Source organism: Macrosteles quadrilineatus, unplaced genomic scaffold, assembly GCF_028750875.1.
Source record: "Macrosteles quadrilineatus isolate MER2022 unplaced genomic scaffold, UCM_ALF_1.0 Scaffold_9__3_contigs__length_116548681, whole genome shotgun sequence".
NCBI lineage: Eukaryota > Metazoa > Arthropoda > Insecta > Hemiptera > Cicadellidae > Macrosteles > Macrosteles quadrilineatus.
Genome location: NW_026542602.1, coordinates 62,658,934 through 62,676,000, shown reverse-complemented (window position 1 = coordinate 62,676,000; position 17,067 = coordinate 62,658,934). Strand labels below are relative to the sequence as shown.

The 17,067-nt window shown below is 34.5% G+C and overlaps 1 protein-coding gene across 1 annotated transcript; it reads right to left on the bottom strand.

Moving 5' to 3' along the window:
- Positions 1–11,065: 11,065 nt before the first annotated feature.
- LOC129003503 (uncharacterized) lies at positions 11,066–16,246 on the bottom strand. Its single transcript, XM_054431799.1, has 3 exons — positions 15,820–16,246; positions 12,093–14,934; positions 11,066–11,924 (listed from the first exon to the last, which is right to left on the bottom strand). The coding sequence occupies exons 1-3, from the start codon at positions 16,244–16,246 to the stop codon at positions 11,066–11,068; spliced, it is 4,128 nt and encodes a 1,375-aa protein (XP_054287774.1).
- Between the last annotated feature and the right edge of the window lie 821 nt (positions 16,247–17,067).

Genomic DNA, 17,067 nt, shown 5'->3' with positions numbered 1-17,067 from the left:
AAACTATTCAATCGAAACATGCAGTTTTAAATATAAAAAATGCTGATAATAAATGCTTCCTTTGGTCAATTTTAGCAGCTTTACATCCAAGGAATTGTATCAATGAAAATGCTGAAAGGGTCTCTAATTATCTACAACATGAAAGTCAGTTAAATATGACAAACATAAAGTATCCCGTAAAAATATCTGATATAGATCAATTTGAAAGACAAAATAATATAAGTGTTAATGTATTTGGGGTTGAAGACCAGAAATTCATATATCCATTAAGAACAACCAAACTAAATAGTGATACTCATGTAGATCTATTGTTATTACAAGAAGGTCGTAAATCACATTACTGTTTAATTCGTGATTTTGATAAGTTAATGTTCCACTCTACAAAAGATGACCATAAGAAGCATTTTTGTAAGTTGTGTTTACAACATTTTTACACTAATGATATATTAGAACGTCACATAACATATTGTAAAAATTTTGATGCTCAACGAGTGGAAATGTCTAAACAAGATACATTACAATTTAAAAATTATAAATATCAACTTAAAGCTCCATTTGTGATTTATGCAGATTTTGAATGCTTTATAAACTCTAACAAGCATACTCCATCTGGATTTGCATTTGTTGTTGTGAGAGATTCTAAGATTATTTCTGAAGAGTTATATAGTGGTGCAAATGTTATGGATGTGTTTTTCAAAAGGTTGTTTGAGACTTATGACTTCATTAAACGTCAAATGTCAATATACATTCCCCTAGTAATGACTCCTGAGCAAGAGGTATCTTTTAAAAACTCAACGCATTGTCATATTTGTGAAAAGCCCCTATATTTTGATAGGGTGAGAGATCATTGCCATTCCTCTGGGCAATACCGTGGAGCTGCCCACAATGATTGTAATTTAAACTATAAAGTAACAAAGAAAATCCCAGTATTCTTCCATAACTTGAAAAATTACGATGGACATTTAATAATGCAACACTTGGGAAAGTTTAATCGTAAATTAAATTGCATAGCTAAAGATATGGAAAAGTACATTTCATTCTCTGTTGATGATTTAGTATTTTTAGATTCCTATAACTTTCTGTCCCTTCCATTATACAAATTAGCTTCCAATTTAAATACATTTAGATTCATAGACAATCCACTACTACAACGCAAAGGTGTATTTCCCTATGAATATATGACAGGACCAGATAAGTTTGCAGAGTCTCTACCTCCAATTGAAAAATTTTACAGTACTTTAACTAAAGAACATATCTCTCCCAATGAATATGAACATGCTAAAAATGTCTGGACCCATTTTAATATCAACAATTTACAAGAATATCATGATTTATATCTTAAAACAGATGTATTGCTACTGGCTGATGTGTTTGAGACATTTAGAGACCTGTGTTTAAAAGATTATAAACTTGACCCCGTACATATGTATTCACTTCCTGGATTAACATGGGAGGCCTGTCTTAGAATGACTGGTATAAAATTACAATTATTTCAAGATATTGACATGCATTTGTTCATAGAAAGTGCGATTAGAGGAGGAGTCAGTATGATTTCTACACGTTACGCTAAAGCAAATAATAGATATATGGGTGAACACTATGATCCCAATCAAGAGAGTGTCTATTTAATATATTTAGACTGTAACTCACTATACTCTACAGCAATGTGCGAGCCACTGCCTGTGGATGGATTCCGTTGGACTAATGAGATAGACTACAAATACAATCAAAATGATGAGTTTGGATACATTTTAGAAGTTGATTTAAAATATGATAAAAGCTTACATGATTTACATAATGACTATCCATTAGCACCTGAGAAAATGAATGGCAAATTAATACCTAATTTAAATGACAAAACTAAATATATTTTACATTATAAAGCATTACAAAAATATGAGGAATTGGGTTTGGTTGCTACAAAATACCATAGAATTTTAAAATTTAGACAGTCCAAATGGCTTGCGCCCTATATTAATTTTAATATTGAAAAACGCAAATGTGCTAAAACTGATTTCGAAAAAGACTTTTACAAATTGTTAAATAATAGTCTCTTTGGTCGAACAATTATGAATCAACGAAAGTTTCGTGACATATATCTCAAGGATGAGTCACTATTAACAAAATATGTCACTAATCCAAGGTTTGACTGTAGCAAAAAGTTCGATAACAATTTACATGCTATACATTTAAATAAATTAGTTGTAAAGTTTAATAAACCTATATATTTAGGAATGACCATTTTGGATATTAGTAAAGTAATAATGTATGATTTCCACTATAATTATATGTCAAAATTTAAGAACAAAAGATTTCTTATGACAGATACAGATTCTTTAATGTATTCTATAGTTACAGAGGACTTTTACAAGGAAATAGAATGTGACTTGCACTATTTTGATACCTCTGGATATAGTAAAGACCATTTCTTATACTCTGATAAAAATAAAAAAGTCACAGGCAAGTTTAAAGACGAATTAGATGGTCATATTATGTATGAATATTGTGGTTTAAGACCAAAGTTATACTCTTACATTCCTCTAAAATGGTTATATGAAGAAGACAAGCAAGCTTTAGAGGTGAAGAAAGCTAAAGGAGCCGATGGTGCTACAGTTAAACATCTCCTCAGACATCAACATTATTTGAACTGCCTTGCAACTGGGCAAGATTACTATGAGAATGTGACAAGAATTAAATCTACAAATCATCATCTTCAAACCTTGACCATGAATAAGAAAGTACTATCCTTTGACGATGACAAGAGGTTTATTCTGGAAGATGGTATCAATACTCTTGCGCTTGGTCATTATAAAATTGATCAAACATAGTTATGTTCAAATGTATGTAGATATATTTAATGTTGCAAAATAAATACAAATGTTAAAAAACTCCAGTCTTTTATTTATTTACCCTTACCATCCTCTTGATAGAATTGGTCAAACATAAATCTATATTTGCCATTATTCTTTGACCTTTCTTTGTCTATTACGAACAAGCCATATTTAGTTTTATCCCAACATTGATGACAGAGATTTTTAAATTGGTCAAATGAAAAGTCATTACCAACATGATTGTGATATACATGTTTTAAATTTAAATCATCTTGTTTAAATAATATTAGGAAATTTACATTATCACGTAAATGTTTGTGTACTTTGCTATAAGATTGACACAAGTAAAAACAGTTAATATTTTTATGTCGACCCATTGAGAAAAATTGTGTAATATTTGGACTATTTATGTCATCAAATACGACAACTGACTGTGATTCGACATCATTTGGTGTGATTTCACAGTCAGTAAACGTGTGTAATTTTACTTCGTCACACAAACTAAATATTTCAATTATTTTTTTATATTTTTCTTGTTCTAAAGATTTTGATATTAAATATAAATTTGTAAATTTTAATCCTTCCTTTCTTACAATTAAATTGTAAATTACAACCGTCTTCCCACTTCCACTTGGACCACAAATAACACATCGAATATTGGTAGGAAAAAGACCCAACTTCTTTGGTATATTTTCCTTAGTATGTACTATTTTAAATTTGTGTTTTTGTTGAATAAAAGACATTTTTTATATAATAAAAATGGTAAAAAATAATAAGAAAACATGTAAAAAGGGCAAAGGTTTATTCTTAAAGCCTTACAGGGGTCGAGGGTTATTGAATACTCTTATAAATAACCTTCCATTTCCACTTCACATACCATCATATCGCTACTGTGGACCTGGAACGAATATACGTGAGAATTTAGCTAAAAATGTACCTCCAAAAAATAAGTTAGACTCTTATTGTAAAGAGCATGACATATTCTACATGAATAATCCCGATACCGCTGCTCGGAACAAAGCAGACATGAGATTAGCAGACTTAGCTTGGACTAGAGTAACGGCCAAGGACGCAAATCTTGCTGAAAGAGCAGCTGCTTATGCCGTGACAAATTTGATGAAGGCAAAAGCAAAAATGGGAATGGGATTGAAATTTAATAAAAAAGATGGACAACTACCAGCTGTTAGAGGCCGCAAAAGACGTGCCTCACTTCCGGGGGGTGTACCTAAAAAACGAGCTAAAAAATCTAACACCAAGAGTAAAAGAGTGTGGAATAGTTAATTTAGACAGTTCATCTGGCACACATTGGACAGCATATCGTAAAAATAAAGATATTGTAATTTATTTTGACCCATTTGGAATCCAACCTCCAAAAGAAGTAATTAAATATTTTGAGGGACATAAAATCTTCTATACTACTGATCAAATACAAGATTTAAATAGTTCTATTTGTGGAATTTTATGTTTATCATTCATAAAAAATTTTTGTTTATAAAAATGGATTCATTTACTATAACATTTTCGGGTACAGAGTCAGAGCTAAAGTCAGTGTTCTTTCCTCCCATAGAATTAAATGATGATTATGTAATTGGATTAGTAGATTTTCAAAGTTATAATTCTATATTTAATGTTAAAAAACCTCTAAATACTTTAACATATTACAAAGTAGAGAAAAAAACATTACCAAAGGGAGAGATCTTAGTTGATGATTTAAACCGGTTATTAAATGGTAAACTTAAAGTTATAATAGATAAAAATGGAGAAGCATTAATTAATACTAAATCCAAACTTTTATTTAAAGGGCTTATTCCAAAATTAAATCAACTTAAAGGCAACAAATTAACCATTGGAGAAGGTGATGATGTTTTCTATTATGACCACAATGCTCCAGTTACAATAGAAATTTCTGAAGGAACATATGAGGTGGTTGAGCTTGCAAAGGAAATTCAAAAGCAAATTCCAAACTTTTTCCTTACAGCTAATAATAAAACTATGAAAGCGACATTACTTTCTAGCCACGTGTTTGATTTTACAAAACCATGTTTAGGGTCTGTTTTATTGGGATTTAAAGGTGTTTCTACTCCTGGTGTTCAGTTTGAATCTACAAATAAAATAAACATTAATAATGTAAATGTGATTAGAGTAAAATGTAATATTGCAAACGGGTCCTATTTAAATGGAAACAAATCACACACCATACATAGCTTTTATCCAGAAGCTCCTCCTGGCTACAAAATTATTGAAGTTCCAAGAAATATTATATATTTTCCTGTAAATAAGAGAAGTTTGGATGTTGTCAGTATTACGTTTGCCGACCAGCACGACAAGGCAATTGACTTTAACGGAGAAGAAACTACAATTACTTGTCATATAAAAAAGATATGAGAATTTATAAGAATTTATCTATAAGTGTGCAAAATGCTAGGTTCCTACGATCAATAGGACTAAAGTTAAAATTTTCTATTAATAAAAATGGAAGATTTTCTAGACGTTACAGGGAAATCCCAATTCGACGATAGTGTGGTTAAAATTACAAATCACTCCTATGTTCCCCACAACACTTTGGCAATAAATAATTCTGATGAAATTCGAATATGTATTAATAATCAAGATTTGCTAACTCTCCCATGTAGGAGTTATCTGTATATTAAGGGAGAAATTGAAAATCATGATAAAGGTCATTTTATAAATAATGCATTTGCATTCTTATTTGATGAAATTAGATATGAAGTCGCAGGTAAAGAAATAGACATTGTAAGAAACCCAGGAATTTCTAGTCTTATGAAAATATTGAGCTCTTACAATAAAACTACTAAATTGACAAATGTAGCATTTGATTCTGACATGAATTTAAAAGAGTTCCATAAAGGTGGCAAGTTTAGTACATGTTTGCCATTAGAGTTGTTAATGGGTGTATTTGAGGATTTTAATAAGGTATTAGTAAATGTCAAACAAGAATTGGTGTTGAAAAGATCCAAAAATGATTTGAATTGTATATTAACAACCACTAGTGCTCCAGCCAGTGGTACTGCTGATGCAATTCCTAAAATTACACTTAACTCAATTCAATGGGTGATGCCACATGTAATACCATCAGATGGGGAGAAGTTACAATTACAAAAGATGTTACTGCAAAATAAAAATTTGCAAATTGCATTTAGAAGCTTAGAGTTGCATGAACTTCCATCATATCCCAATACTACAAGACATACATGGTCAGTAAAGACATCTTCAAGTTTGGAGAAGCCTAGGTATATTATATTTGGTTTCCAAACAGCTAGGGATAATAGTGCACGAAAAAGAACTGATGAATTTGATCACTGTAAGTTAAAAAATCTCAAAGTATTTCTAAACTCTGAATATTATCCTTATAGTGATTTAAATCTCGACTTTGAAAATGGAGATGTCTCTAAAGCTTATGAGATGTTTATGAGGTTTAGAGAGACTTACTATAATACTATCCCAGATCCTATGATTAGTAGGGCTGAGTTTATGAAGAAATATCCACTAATTGTAATAGACTGTTCTAGACAGAACGAAACAGTGAAGGAAGGAATTGTTGATATTAAATTAGAGATTGAAACTGCAGACAATGTGCCAGCAAATACATCTGCATATTGTTTGATAATACATGATAAAGTGTTTGAGTACAATCCTTTGTCAAATGAGATAAATAAAATGTAAATAAAAGATGAAAAACATTCAACAAGAATTGGTTGACTCTGCAAATCAAATACGAGAGAAATATAGAGCTTTAAAACGTGGCAAGTTTCTAGAGGCTGAAGAGAGGTTCCAAACATTCCAACCTTTAATAGAGCCATTACAAGAATTAAAAAAAATCACAGCTATTGGCAAAACAGAGAGGCCTCAAATGGAGATACTCCCAATGACTCCATCTAGAATATCAATGATACCAAGATTACAACCATTACAACCATTACAGCAATCCACTCCACAGAAATTAGATTTTGGTCTTTTAGCATCAGACTATTTAGGAAATTACCTCAGTAAAAGTAGTATGACAGACACTACATATGGTATTAGACGAGAAGCAAATAAATTTTTTATTGGAAATAAGGAAGTTGATATTGCCAATGATGATGTCACAGTTGCAAATAAAACCTACAAGGGGACAAAAGGCTTGTGGCAGTTGTTAACTTTAAAAGAACCTGAGGATTATACTCAGGTTGATTTGCAAAATTATAAAGAGATTTTGGAAGCCACAAATGGACATTTAAAGAGTTACAAAGATGGTGCACCAATTTCAAGTAATAGACATACTAAATATCTTAATATAATTAAACCTCTTTTTAAATCTGTTGGTGAAGGTTTGAGACAAGTGACTGGTAATAAAATAGACTATATTTATTGGGATGATCCTAATGAGCTTGTAGATAGGTTAAGACTTCTTTGGCTAAGTCGCCAAGCCGGTAACTCAGGAGTGGATAATGAAATAGATTCCATTATTGAGGAATTAAGAGAAAGTGGAATTATTTATTAAATAAAAATATGTTTATAGATAAATTTTATCGTTTATATAATCCATATAATAAGCCTACAGAACCCAGGGCTAGTAATGAACCTACTTTAAATTTACAAGACGATAGTTGGAATTGTTTAAACCGTAAAATTGGTAATGTTAAAGATGGGGAGTTTGTAGATGATGTATCAACTTTGGGTCAGACATTAACTAGAAAAGGTGATGTATTTTTACAAGGTAAAACTAAATATGAGTTTTTAGAATCTAAGAATAAAAATTGGAATGCTAAAAAACAGAAAATTACTAATGTGGAAAAGGGTGAAAGTTTAGATGATGTGCCCACTTTACAACAGACTTTAATACGAACAGATGGTAAATTTGTACAAGACAATAAAAATTATGAATTTTTAGAATCAGAGAATGGTGTTTGGAATGCTAAGAAACGGAAAATTACTAATGTAGAAAAGGGTGAAAGTTTAAATGATGTGCCCACTTTACAACAGACTTTAATACGAAAAGAAGATGGTAAATTTGTTCAAGATGATAATAATTATGAATTTTTAGAATCAGAGAATGGTGTTTGGAATGCTAAGAAACAGAAACTTAGCAATTTGATAGAAGGTACAGATAGTAAGGATGCTGTGAATGTTTCACAAGTTCCAAAAATGGAAGCAGGCTATTGGGATTTTAATAATAAAAGGTTAGTATGTGTTAAACCTGCCATTGATGACACTGACTGTGTTACAAAAGAACAGACTATAACTTTTGATAAAAAAGAAAAATGTTGGGATGCCAAAAAACAATTTATAAGGAATCTGCCAAAGGGGGAATATTTAGATGATATTTGTTTAATGTCACAAGCTATGTATTATGATGGATCAAAATTTGTATATGCAGGAAGAAAATTTAATTTGATGGAATACAATCCTGATTTATTAGTTGCCGACCCTACATCTTTGAGCGGATTTAAGTATATAGATAATAGACCATATATACCAGAAAACTATGTATTTAAAAGAATGGAAGATAATCTATTGATTGGGGCTAATGGTAATATATTTACAGTACAAGGAAAGAGTGATGTTATAAAAAATGAATGAAATTGCATACGAACTTCATAAGCCTGCAAGAAAGAATTTCATTAGAAGGTCTTTTAAAGTATTAGGTATAAACGAAACTGTACAAATAGATTTAATTGATATGCAAAACTATGCTAGAGAGAATTCTGGCAATAAATATATTTTAACTTTAATAGATACATTTTCTAAAAAAGCTTATGCTGCTCCACTAAAGAATAAGACAGGGTTGGTGGTTACAGAAGCCATTAAAACCATTCTACCAAAGGGGGTTAAAAACATTCAATCTGACAATGGAAAAGAATTTTTTAATCAATATTTTAACAAACTAATGAAAAAATTAAATATTAATCACTATCACACGTTTTCTACAACTAAGGCTGCAATTGTGGAGAGGTTTCAGAGAACTTTAAAGAATTGGTTATATAGGGAATTTAGTGCTCAGGGAAGTTATAAATGGTTGGATTTACTTCCAAAGTTAATTCGAAAATATAATAATAAGGTGCATAGATCCATAGGAATGAAGCCTAAACAAGTGAATATTAAAAACAGTAAATATGTGCATGAGAGGTTGACTTCTAAAGTAGTGCAAGTTAAAAAGCCAAGATATAAGGTGGGTGATAGTGTGAGGATTTCCAAGTATAAACATGTTTTTAGTAAAGGATATACTCCGAATTGGACAGGGGAGCTATTTACAATAGCAGAAGTAAAGAATACAAAGCCTGTGACTTATATCTTGAAAGATGAAAATGGTAATATAATCAGGGGAGGCTTCTATACAGAGGAATTGTTAAAGACCAAATATAAAGACATGTATTTGATAGAAAAGGTTATTAGGAGAAAAGGTGATTTATTATATGTCAAATGGCTTGGGTTCCCAAGTAGCCAGAATTCATGGATTTCCACTAAGGATGTCCAAGGGAGCACGCCGTGAGCCGGGAGCGCGCACGAGTTCGCGTACAAACCTCGATCGATTTTGAGAATATACCTGTGAATGGATGTGGATTTGAAATAGTAATGAAGTTATACAATGGTATTGATCATTTATATAGGCTTGTATTGGTCGAGAGCTGGATTTTTAAAAAAGTGGTCAAAAAAAGCTCACCATTTCCAGACGTGTTTTTCAGTATTAAAAAAGTAAAAAATTTATATATGGGTGTATAGGTCGAGAGCTGGGTCCTTAAGAAAAGTGGCCAAAAAAAGCTCCTGGGGCTTCGGACATTTTTTTCGCCAAAAATTTTAAAAGTTCTGGGCCAAAAAATGCCGGAAGTGAGGTCATATTGTGGGTTCGCCACTACTCTACATTTACACTTGTAAGGGTCAATAAATGTAAGAAATAGCTTTTTTAGCTTAATATCAAATATATTTATGGGGAATAAGTAAGAAATAAGGTTTGACAATTATATAGGGATATTTAAACAAAGATCAGGATTTTTGGTTTTAGTGGCCAAAAAATGATCCCATGTTATTTCTTATGGGAAAACGTGCCCCAAGTGACTTTAAACCGGTAGTTCGCCACTACTAACATAATAAACGATTCTTTTTCACTACACTCAAAATTATCTTCCATACCCTCTCTGTACTAATGAGCACCTAACCGTATAGCGTGTCGCGGGAAACTGGAGAACTTCAAAGCTTCAAGCATAAATGGAATTGGCTCATTCCGAACGGCAAAAACTGTAACTAGCACGAGAGCTTGAGCTCCTATTTAGGAGAGCTCGTCTGCTCGCGTGTCGACAGTGGCGCGACTATAGTAGGTAATTAAACAGCCTATAAGTCAGTAGCACGACCACCCGGCGTGTAAAAAGTAAAAAGTACTTGGCTACTGTATAGCGTTTTGATTATACCGATGTTACATTCTGTTATGTTTTGGCTGTAATAACCATATACAAAAAGAAAGAGTTTATAAGTGGACTGTATAAATATTAACTGATGTTTGTTACCTTGATGTTGCATTGGTTTTCACTAGGCCTAATCCTCTTCATGTATTTTCCATTTAAAAATTTATTGTCCAGGGGCCCCTTTTTGTGGTCCTCTTCATATTGCATACTGGCAATTTAGTTAAATATATCTTGCTATGCTATTTTATATGTATCTTGCACTGCACTTGATATTAATTTTCACTATGAATTATTGATCTGATGCTTACTGGCATCAACATGGTTGTAGTAGCACAGTTAAAGTTAAAGTGAGAGAGAGATTGAACTGTACTGAATGATTTTTGGACTGCTTGCATTTACAGGACTGACAACTTAAAAAATGAAATTATCCTGACTATACCAACTTGGTATTATAAGAAATTAAATTAAATATTCTTTCTTGCTTACTAATAATAAATTAGTTATTTTGACAATATCTTTTGTCATGTTAAATAAAATATATAATAAAGTAGTAATTACATGACATCTCGGCCCCCTTGAACCCCTAGGTTCAACAAACTTGGTAACAAAATAAATCATACTCATCTGTAAAATTCAAATCAATGACTTCAAAAAATAAAAACAAAATGCAATGACACTGTGTGGGAAAACTTAAACTAGCCTAATGATACTAATGATTGCTTAATCCATGGGAAGTGGAGAGAGCTTTGTAACAGGGCGAGTGAAGCGTCCTGATTTTGTAACCACTTCGGCAACTCGAACAATGTTGTCATTTCCAGGGAAGACCTTGATGATGCGTCAGAGTCTCCATTGTAGAGGGGGTAAGTTGTCTTCGTGAATTAGAACAAGATCATTGACTTCCAAATTCTTCTGAAACTTGACCCACTTTGAGCGCTGCTGTAATGTAAACAGGTATTCCTTATGCCAGCGTTTCCATATGCGTTGTGTAAATGACTTGACCTGCTGCCATCTCTTCAAACGGTTGGAAGGTATTTCGGAGATATCAGCTTCAGGTAAACAGACGAGAGGTCCACCACTAAGAAAGTGACCAGGGGTGAGGGCTTCTAACTCTCCAGGTTCCGAAGACAGTGGAGTGAGAGGTCTGCTGTTGAGAATAGCTTCCACTTGACAAAGCAGTGTGTTAAACTCTTCATAGGTCAATAAAGTGTCGCCAATGACACGTCGCAGATGATTCTTCACACTTTGAACTGCTCGTTCCCAGATGCCGCCAAAATGGGGAGCATGAGGAGGTATGAAGTGAAAAGTGATGTGCTGATCTTCCAAAAATCGTTGTGTAGGAGATTGCAACGCTATCTGCTGAAAACTTTCTTGTAGTTGACGAGAAGCACCAACAAAGTTCTTGCCATTGTCAGAATATATGTTGGAGACCATACCACGGCGAGAGATGAACCTTTTCAAAGCAGCAATAAAGGCATCGGAGGTCAAATCTGTGACCATTTCCAAGTGGACAGCCTTTGTAGACATACAGATAAAAAGACAGATGTACACTTTAATATTCTGAAGTCTTCTGAGGTTATGTAGCTTTACGGCAATAGGTCCAGCGTAATCGACAGCTGAAGAAGAGAAGGGTCTTGTGGGAGCAACTCGACTACTTGGTAAGTCACCCATGAATGGCGGGGTTAGCTTAGGTTTGGTCCTGTAACAACTTATACAACGAAATACTCTGGCTTTAATAGCACTTCGAGCTGACAGAATCCAATATGTTTGACTTATAAGTGACTGTAATTGTTGTGCACCACAATGTAAATATAATATATGATAGTAATCTATTATAAGTCTAGTCACAAAATGGCTTTTAGGCAACAAGATAGGATGTTTTGCGTTGAAGTTTATTGCAGCATTTTTCAGTCGACCACCAAGGCGTATATGTCCAGCTTCATCCAAAAATGGGGCAAGTTTCTGCAAATGATTAGAAGGAGGTTTCTTGTTTTGCAGGTTAATAATATCAGAAGCAAATGATTCTTGCTGTGTTAGCAGAATTACACGAGTAGTAGCTGCTTGAAGTTCCTTTAGAGTAGTAGGTATATTGGTTGATGTATCACCTAAGTTTTGTGACTTTGACTGTTGATTTGAGCAAATCTTCGAACTCATTTTATCCTTACAGCGATGAAAAAATCTTAGTATAAGTGCAACAATATGAATTAGCTTCGTCCAAGATGAGTATCTCGTCAAAATTTCACATGTTGGTGTGCTGGTAGTGACCAAAGCGTCTATCGCAGGAGGTTTTATTTCCGGTAGCGAGTCTGTAGGTAAAACTGAAAATGAAGACTGAGGCCATTGAGGTGGAGGAGTGTTCAGCCAAGAGGGACCTGTCCACCAAAGAGGGTGATTGATGAGCTGAGACGTCATAAGACCTCTGGAACCGCAGTCGGCAGGGTTTTGTTGTGAGGCAATGTGTGCCCAAATGATCGGAGTAGTAGTTTCCTGAATTTGGGAAACCCTATTTGCTACATAAGTTTTGAGCCTATAAGCTGGGGTTTTAATCCATGACAGCACAATTGTAGCATCGCACCAAGCATAAACTTGTTTGATTTCAAAATGCTTCAATAATTGAGAGCATACAAAATCTAATAGCTTCGAAAGCATGTGAGCACCACATAACTCTAGTCCAGGTAGAGATACACTTTTTAATGGTGCAACTCGAGACTTAGCCATTAGCAAATGGACGTTAACACTGTCACTAGAGTTAGTAACTCTTAAATATACAGAGGCGCAATAACCAGTTTCACTGGCATCACAGAATCCGTGTACCTGTAGTTGACTGCATGATTGAGTACTCAGATATCGAGGAATATATATCTGATCTACTAAGGTTAGTTCTTGGGTGAACTGACACCATTTCAGTTTTAACTCTGACGGGAGAGGATCATCCCACTGGATTCCTTTTGTCCAAATGAGTTGCATAAAGGCTTTGGCCCAAAAAATGATTGGAGTAAGAAAGCCTAGAGGATCATATAATCTAGCAATAGTGGATAACACTGAACGTTTAGTGAAAGGCGTTGTAGTTGAGTTAACTACATAAGCGAATGCATCAATGTCAGGAAGCCACTTTAGGCCTAGAACACTACACAGCGGCTGATCTTGGGAGCAGAATTCTGAAGGTGTCCCTCGGTGTTCTGACGGAATGGCGTTGAGGATGTGAGTGTTGTTTGAAGCCCATTTACGGAGCGAAAATCCACCTTTCTCCATTAAACTAATGACATCTTGCTGAAGGCGTAGTCCTTCTTCCAACGTTTCAGATCCAAGTAGTGCATCATCTACGTAGATTTGTCCTCGAAGGGCATCAGCTGCTAATGGGTGATTTGTACTTTCATCTTCAATGAGTTGTTGTACAACTCGGTTGGCTAAGAAAGGTGACGATGCCATGCCATAAGTTACGGTACACAATTTGAATACTTGCATTGGTTTAGTAGGATCGTCTCTCCAATAGATTAACTGTAGATTCCTATCTTCAGGATGCAGCCATATGTTACGAAACATTTGTCGAATGTCACATGTGAAGACAATACGATGTCGACGAAACCCAAGGATAATGCTAGGGATGTCATTGTGAAGTTTTGGTCCCGCATGCAGGATGCTATTGAGAGAAATTCCTGACGAAGTGACAGAAGAGGCATTGAATACGACTCGTATTTTTCCTTCCTTGAACACTTCATGATGAGGCAGGAAGTGATGAACTGTGTCTGGAGGTAACAATGAACAAGGAACCATATGTCCAGAAGTTTTGTAATCTTCCATAAATTCGGTGTAGCTCTTCTTGAGTTCGGTATTGCGAGCAAGACGACATTCCAGGGATTTAAAAATACTGTAGGCCGACTTGGTAGAGTCGCCTAGAACTGAGGGGTTCTGTTTCAATGGCAGACGAACTTGGTATTTCCCACAGGGAAGACGAGAATGTGTATCCAAAAAATGTTCATTACACTTATTATCAGATAGGGATAGCTTCGAAGCATCTGGTACTACTTCCGCTGTCCAAAATCTTTGCACAGCACTGTGCAAGTCAAAATCAGATATGGTTAACAGATTCACTGTAGTATTGGCACTATTGCTTTCACTGTCAAACTGAACAGGAGCATGTCCTAGCAAAACGTAACCGAAGATGGTGCAAAGAGCAGTAGGCATATTTGGGCCTAAATGTATTGGTTTACCACTAAGGGTGTAAGAAAACAAATCTGCGCCAAGTAACATATCAACAGGAGAAGGAACGTCAAACGTTGGGTCGGCAAGGGCTAGACTGTGCATAATTTCCTTAACTTCCCTGGAAACACGGCATCTGGGCAAGTTACTAGTTATATTATCCAGAATAACCACAGGATGGTGCTTAGCAAGCACTCGGCCACTAATAGAGCTTATATTTACACGTACCAAGCCTTTAGAAGGAACAATGGTGGACGAGATACCAACGATGTTTCGATTTTCAGTAAGTTTGCAAGCTAGGCCTAGGTTACGAGCACAATTTTCTGTAATAAATGTTTGCTGAGCAGCACTATCCAATACAGCTCTTGCTACTATTGTTTTACTACCAGTGCTCAGATGAACTAGTGCAGTACCTAACAGCACAACATTACCAATGGCGTGGGACAAGCCGACCAAAGCTGTCTGTGGCTCTTTATCAGAATTTTCCAGAGAAGGATTATGTGTTTTGCCTGCAGAAACCTGCTTATCGCAGTCCTGTTTTGAATTATTGTTTTGTGAGCTCAAATGTAACAAACTGTTGTGACGTCGCTTGCAAATTCTACAATTACGTGTTGAAGCACAGTTTCTTATGCTATGGTCTTTACTTAAACAGTTATTGCATAATGAGCTATTTCTAGCAGCAGTCAATCGTTTTTCAGGGGTAAGGCCTAGGAAGTCATCACATTTAAATATCAAGTGGCCATTTTTACGGCAATGATTACAAGTCTGAACGTTTGCAGAGAATAGAACAGTTTTAGCCTGTGAAGAAGTTGCCTGATAGGAAGTGGGCGGTTTTAGCCTAGAATTAGGCTTGGGATATGCAGAAACACTTTTGACTGAAGTTTGGGTCAAGTTTGCTGCTTCCAGCTGAGTACATTCCTTTTCGATGAAATCCAGAAATTCCTTGATTGAAGGAACCTGTTGCGGTTCATTTCGGCTATGCTCGAACCTTTTTCTAAAATCATGGTCGAATTTACGCAAAAGATGCAGAGTCAAAAACAAGCTTTCCGTACATATGTCATGATTCAGAGCACGAAGCGCATTAACATTTTCTTGAAATGTTGAAGCAAACGATCTAAGTTGTTTAACAGAACAGCCATGCATTGGCGGCATATCCAAGATGTTGTTAACATGAATTGTGATGAGTAATCTAGAATTGTTATAACGTTGCATGAGTTGCTGCCAAGCAATATGGTAGTTGGCAGTCGTGATAGGTAGACTTTTGACTAAGTTTAAAGGCTCTCCGCTAAGACAGGACAAAAGATAAGTGAACTTTTCAACCTCTGTAATGCTACTATTTTTGTGCACTGAGTTTTCAAAAATGTTATGGAAAGCAATCCATTTTTCGGGTTGACCTGAAAAGGTTCCGAGAGCAAGTCTCGGTAACCGAACACCACAACCTCCAGAGTCATGTGAGGTTGGACCTATGCTACTCGAATGAGACTGATCGAGTTTAGGCTCAATAACCGGAGTGAGTGCAGCGCAAACGCTAAGAATTTTCAAATACAAATCATTGATATTTTCTTGAAGTTTAATGACCTCATCATCATCAATGTCTTCAGATAGTGGATCCGAATTGAATAGTTTGTTGAGCATTGCCTCAAATTCAGTATTTTTCTTATTAGCAGTTGTTTTAATAACCTTAATTTTTTCAATCTGAACATCTGAAAGATTATCAGGGCCTATTGTATGAAGCGCAGTGACTTGAGTGTCGAGCTGAGATAGACGAGCCTTAGTGAGTTCCGCTTGCTTGCGAAATGTAGTATACCGCAATGGAGGCATGATGAGTAAGCTAGTTCATGAAGTGCACAAGATTAGGCCTACCTACTTATTAATTCAATAAGCCTATTTCACAGACTTAATGTAGTCTAAAATTCAGCAAAAAATCTTAAGTTAGCCTAACAATTAGTAAAACATAATAGGCTTACAGTAACCAACTATGGAGCCAGTAAAAAACATAAACAAAACTCTTCAAAAGAATCAATTGAGTTGTGAATAGGCTAGGCCTATAAAGAAGAGAACATCTACAACTGTGAACCTGTCAGCATAACTGTGTAGGCCTACTTAGCCTAACTATAAAATTGGTTTACAAGATAATCAATTCAGCTGAATATAAATCACAAAATAAAATATAAAAACCTCTCAACTTAATAGGCTATAGGGTATAGATTCAATCAAATTGATTAACTCAGATTATACAATACTTCCGTTCTCTTTTTTTTTTCTCAGTTGTAGTTAGGCTAGGCAACTTGAGTTTATATTCTAACAGCTATATAACTTATGTTTGTTGTTACTAAGGCTTTGAATAGGTATTACTTGTATTTTCTCAAAAGAGGTATATAAAATAGGCTAGATTGTAGTCAATGTCTTAAAAATATGCAAGCAGTCGTTTAATGAGTTGACTCATCAATTTTAATAAAGTTGAGACACAATGGCTCAAATAAATGTCTATTAATGTAGGCTAGTGAAATGAAATGAATATAATTAAAAGTTAGTCACTATTTATTCACACTGGAACTCAGTTTTAAATCACAACTTAAATCTTGAACACAAGTCACTTGCAAAACTTGACATGAAAATCAACATGAAAACTTTCATGTTTG

Coding starts and splice junctions, on each gene's coding strand:
- LOC129003503 (XM_054431799.1), bottom strand. CDS start 16,246: ATGCCTCCATTGCGGTATACTACATTTCGCAAGCAAGCGGAACTCACT. Junction 14,935..15,819: donor TGCTCTCGGAACCTTTTCAG/GTCAACCCGAAA, acceptor AGGTTTCTGCAG/GCAAAACACATAATCCTTCT. Junction 11,925..12,092: donor AACGCAAAACATCCTATCTT/GTTGCCTAAAAG, acceptor AAGTTGTTACAG/GACCAAACCTAAGCTAACCC.